Here is a 4549-nt window from a genome sequence, read left to right as displayed (position 1 = left end):
GCTACCACCTAGGCTGGAGTGAGCCCAGCGAGGAGCTCGGAGCCGTCGTCCCGCTCTCTCTCTCTCTCTCTCTCGCCGTCCTGCTTCGTCGCGATCGCGGATGGACCTTGCGAAGGAGGCGTCTTCTCTGCCCCGTCGCCGGAGCTGCCGGCCTGGCCGTCCCGCTTCTCCGCCTCGCTTGGCTGCGGACCCCTGCCTCCGTGGATACCGCGACGCCCTGGGCTGCGGGCTCGCTCGCTTGGATTACTTGGCTGCGCGAGTCGACTCGGCTTCCTGAGTCGCTGCCCACCCCCCACTCCGCACCCCGCTCCCCAACAATGGAGGTGAGTATTGCTCGGGAGTGGAAGAAGCGGGCGGAGGGAGGAGGGGGCGTGGGGGGGGGAGCCCGAAACCCGCGGCTGCTGCTGCTTCGGAGAGATGCAGCAGGAGGAGGAGGCGGCGAACTTTGTTCCGCCAAACTTTGTTTCGAGGGTGAAATCGACTAGAAAGAGCCAGCCAGGGGAAGTAGCTGATTGGGGGGGGGCGCGCGCTGGCGGCTTCAGATTTCCACACACCGCTGGCGAAGATGAAACTGACGCGAGGCTCTTTCTGTCTCCTGCAAGGACCCCCTCCTTCCCTCCCTCCCTCCCTGCTTGGGTCTGGCCCCTCCGCAAACCTGTTGCTCCGAAGTACTTCGACCTCTCTAGGCCCCTGAAAACTGTGGTGGCTGGGGGTGGAGTGGGGGAGAGGAGATTGCCTCTTTGTCCTTTTTCTTGCGGATCCCTCCACATTTTTAAGACGCCTTCGTACCCCTCTACAGGGGCGCCTGGGGAAGGGGGGGGGGACATGGCTGCCGTGGAGGCTTGTACCTTTAAGAGCTTTTGGCAGATGGCTAGTGGGGGGGAAACACACACACACACCCCTCTAACACGGGTGGCTCCTTCTCCCTGCCCTCCAAATGCGGGTCTCCGCTCCTGCGTGTTGTCACTTTGCATCTCCTCCGGGCGAAGAAGACCAGGAGCTGCTCTTCCGGCCCCCCACCCCCTTGCCCCTTTGATGCTCCGGGGCTGGGTTGTGCAGAGCTTTGTGTGTTTGTTTTTAATTGTCGATTGTGTGCGGAATTAGTTGCAGTCGTGGGGTCAGCGAGAGTTCAGCGTCACCCAGAAAGTTACCTCTTCTCGGGGAGGCAGCGAAAGGTCCGGGATGGTTGCGTTTAAATTTGGTGGTGGTGGGGGGTGCAGAGCCGAGGAAACCCCCCCCCTTTCTCTGTCCCCCTTCGGAGTGGCTTTCCTTATTTCTAGACAGAAGCCCATAAAAGGTTGCACTACTTTGTCCTCCTTTCTTCCCATATCTCCCCCCCGCCGCCGCCCCCCCCCCAGCTGCTCTGAAGGCGGTGGGGATCGCTCCTGGCCAAACATCGCCTCGAAAGCCGTCGAGCCGGCCAGTCTGTGCAATTGTTCCTGCCTTTTACAACCCACCAGAGCCGAGGGGGCTCTCGCAGTCTGCGTGCCGACTTACCTTGGGCAGAGCTGGTCTTAAAAACAGCGGCCATAAAACCAGATGCCCCAACAAACTTTCCAGACCCCCCTAGTGTTTGTGTGTGTGTGAGTGAGAGAGAGAGAGAGCCACCCAGGGATTGCAGGCGGAGAAGCCACCCTGGCTGCTGCTGGGGAGGGGGGCAGATCTGTAAAAGAGCTCGTTTTCCTCGCAGGCTGCTCCGTGCGGGGCCGCCTTTGAAAACTGGCTCTCCGCAACCGTTGAAATGGGTTTGTCCGTATAGACAGGATTGAGAGCGGCGAGCTGGAGCGGTCTCTGGAGGAACTAAGCTGCTTTTTAAAAAATATATTAAATGGATAGAATATTCATGGTTGTGAATATTCCATTTAGGGGATTTCTCTAGTTGAGGCTGACTCGAGCAATCTCAAGAAATAGTTAAAAAGAAAAACGCGGCCGGGGAGGGGGGGGAGGCTGAAGAAATGAATCTGGCAGTCGCGGCAGCACATCTGCGTTTCGCGGTTATGGCTGCCCCCTGTTGGTGGAATGGCGGAATGGCTTTCCCTTGAAGCCGGGCGGCGAGGTTCGCTTTGCTCACCAGCCGCTTCTTCTCCCCCCACATGCACAAAAACAAAACAAAAAAACCCTCTACCGGTTAATTTTTCTTTCATTCTCATGAGCCATTTTAAAAAAGCAGAGCCGCGTGTGATCGCCGTAAGATTTTTTTTCCATTAACACCCCCCGTCCTTTAAAGATAACTTTCTTTTTTTAAAAAGGCCTTTTATTCGAGAGACAAAGCCAGCCCGGATCCAAGTAAAGTTTCTCGATCCGGCAGCCCGTCTGTCAAAGCCGTGAGTTCCCTGTAGGCGACCAATGGTGCAGCTTTTCTTGGGGTGGGGGTTGGCTCTGAGCCAGCTGTGCCCTCCGCACCGCCTGTGGCTAGTCGAGGCGCGCGGATTTCTTTCTAAGAAGATCCGGAACGGGGGTCAGTCTTGCCGAGGACAGACGGAAGCCGAAAAGTGTTTGTCTCTGGCATGTGGGTTTGCGCCGGAGCCTCTGGCTGCGGGGGCAGCGCGTCGCCCGGGGGGAGAAAACTTTCTTGGTAGTTTCCATCCACGGAGCGCGGGCCGGGCCGGTTGGTTAGATGCCCTTCTTGGCGCCCACTGCTCCGGTATCCTTCGGCCGTCGTGCCGGTCCCCGGAGACACCGGACGATGATGCGATGCAGGCCGCAGCACCCCGCTAGCCCTGCCTCCTTAGGCGCCGAGCCTTTGACGGGTTCCACATCGCTTACTCTCCCAGTAACCCCTGAGGTAGGTAGGAAGGTCCCTGTAGGGCGGGCTGGGGAACTGAGGCTCGGAGGCCAGGCCAGGACTCGGTGGCAGAGAGGGGCGTCTGGAACCTGCCGCGAAGGACCGCGCTCCCGGTGGCAGACCACCCTGGCTCTCCACGCCTCGACGGGCGTCGGGGCTTCCTACGCGGTGGCCCCTCGGTCGGCTTGGCAGCTCCCGGATTCACAGTAGTCCCCTGCAGAGCTTCTGACCGGGAAAGGGGAGATCAATCGGACCTCAGCCATTGGTCAGATGGAAACGCGCACTCTCCGGCCTGTTCGCCCGAAGTCCTGCTGCCTTGGGTGTGTGTTGAATTGGGGGGGGGTTTTGCTCTGCCGGAATAAATGGGCTGTTTGGGGAGGGGAAGGAGCCGTGTGTCGGGTGGGAAGCGTAGTTTCCTCAGTTTCCCCTGCGAGGCCCTTTCCTAAAAGCCCCCCCCCCCCTTTACATGCTCGGGCTTGTGAAGGCAAAGGGAGCTTTACGGTGTCCAACTGACCACCCCGAAGACTGGGGAGGTGCCTCCAGGAACGGGTGAAAGAGAAACTCGCTTGGCTGAGTTAATCCCCCTCCCCGGTCGAAGCGCTTTTGAGTGCGGCCGATTCCCCCGGGCTGAGCTCGAGAGAAGAAGCGCCCCGGCGGACAAGGAGCCGCGCGGCCAGTCGCTTCAGCTGCCGCCGTGGAAAGGGCTCGAGGACTGGGCAGTCGTCCGGAGCCAGGAGTCCCGGTGACCGAAAGGCGGCTTGCCTCGGAGTAAACCGGCGGAAGTCCGAGCACCTTGGAGGAGCCGGTGGCTTGACGGCTGCTGCAACGATTCGTTGAAGAGCCAACCTGGAAACCGGAGGGGGGGGGGAGTCTCTTTGTTCGTCTGCTTCTGAGAGCACTTCGGCCGTCGTCCTTTCTGTGATCGGAGCCGATCAAGAATCCAAGACTGAAACCCTGGACGGCAGTAAACCCCACTGGACCCAAATGGAATTGGCAAAGGAGCTGCGTGCACTCCTGCCCCCCTTTGGATTGTCGAGCGAAACCGCCCGTGTCCCACAGGAGAGACTTAAACGCCCTCCACGTCCTGCTCCGTGGCTCCACGGACAGAATCGGCGCGGGAGGCCAGGCGAAAAACGAAATAAACCCCTTTGGGATGCGCCAGGCCAGGGGAAGAGCTCCTGTAAACAACTTGGGATTTGTACGGCGCTCTGGCCTCCAACGCGCAGCTTCGCGCCGCGGAAATCAGGCGGCAGCGCTCCAAGCCACTTAACTCTCGAGTTGTTCCCTTGGCTTCTTCAGCCGTGCGCTCCGGCCCCGCGAGGCCCGCGGCTCTCCCCTCCGGGATTCGCGAACCGCCGTCCAAACGCTGCTGGAACTGTCGGCGGGTCCGGGCTCCGGAGTGAGAAGATACCGGAGGACTCTGGGGCCGAGTCTTGCCACCTCGTGGCCGAGTTCTGGGCCATCACAGCAGTTCGAAGCCCCGGGTGGGGGTTGGTTAAGTGCTTCCGACTTACGGCGACCCTATGGATTAATGACCTTAAAATATCCTCTCCTTAACAGCCATTCTCAGGTCTCGCAAACTGAGGGACGTGGCTTCCCTAAAGGAGTCAGTCCATCTCATGGCAGGGGTGGGGGGGACGGTGGAAAAGGTCCGCCTTGGGATGTTTCTTCTCATCCGGTTTCGCGTCCTTTAACCATTATTGGGGGGGGGGCGAGAGGGGCGAAGCCTCCCCCCCCCCCATCCCCTTGGAAAGGTTTTTTAAC

General features: G+C 59.9%; 1 protein-coding gene across 1 annotated transcript in view; it reads left to right on the top strand.

Annotated features, from left to right (window-relative positions):
- The first annotated feature begins 6 nt into the window (after positions 1-6).
- Positions 7-4549, top strand: part of WNT5A (wingless-type MMTV integration site family member 5A) — a 20827-nt gene continuing 16284 nt past the window's right edge. The window contains exon 1 of the mRNA XM_015410041.1: positions 7-323. Within this exon, the coding sequence (XP_015265527.1) occupies positions 318-323 (6 nt within the window). The 5' untranslated portion in view covers positions 7-317. The remainder of the gene's footprint in view (positions 324-4549) is intronic.

Source organism: Gekko japonicus, unplaced genomic scaffold, assembly GCF_001447785.1.
Source record: "Gekko japonicus isolate JY-2015 unplaced genomic scaffold, Gekko_japonicus_V1.1 scaffold259, whole genome shotgun sequence".
Taxonomy (NCBI): domain Eukaryota; kingdom Metazoa; phylum Chordata; class Lepidosauria; order Squamata; family Gekkonidae; genus Gekko; species Gekko japonicus.
Note: the sequence above shows the minus strand (reverse complement) of the source record. Positions and strands in the feature narration are given on the sequence as shown.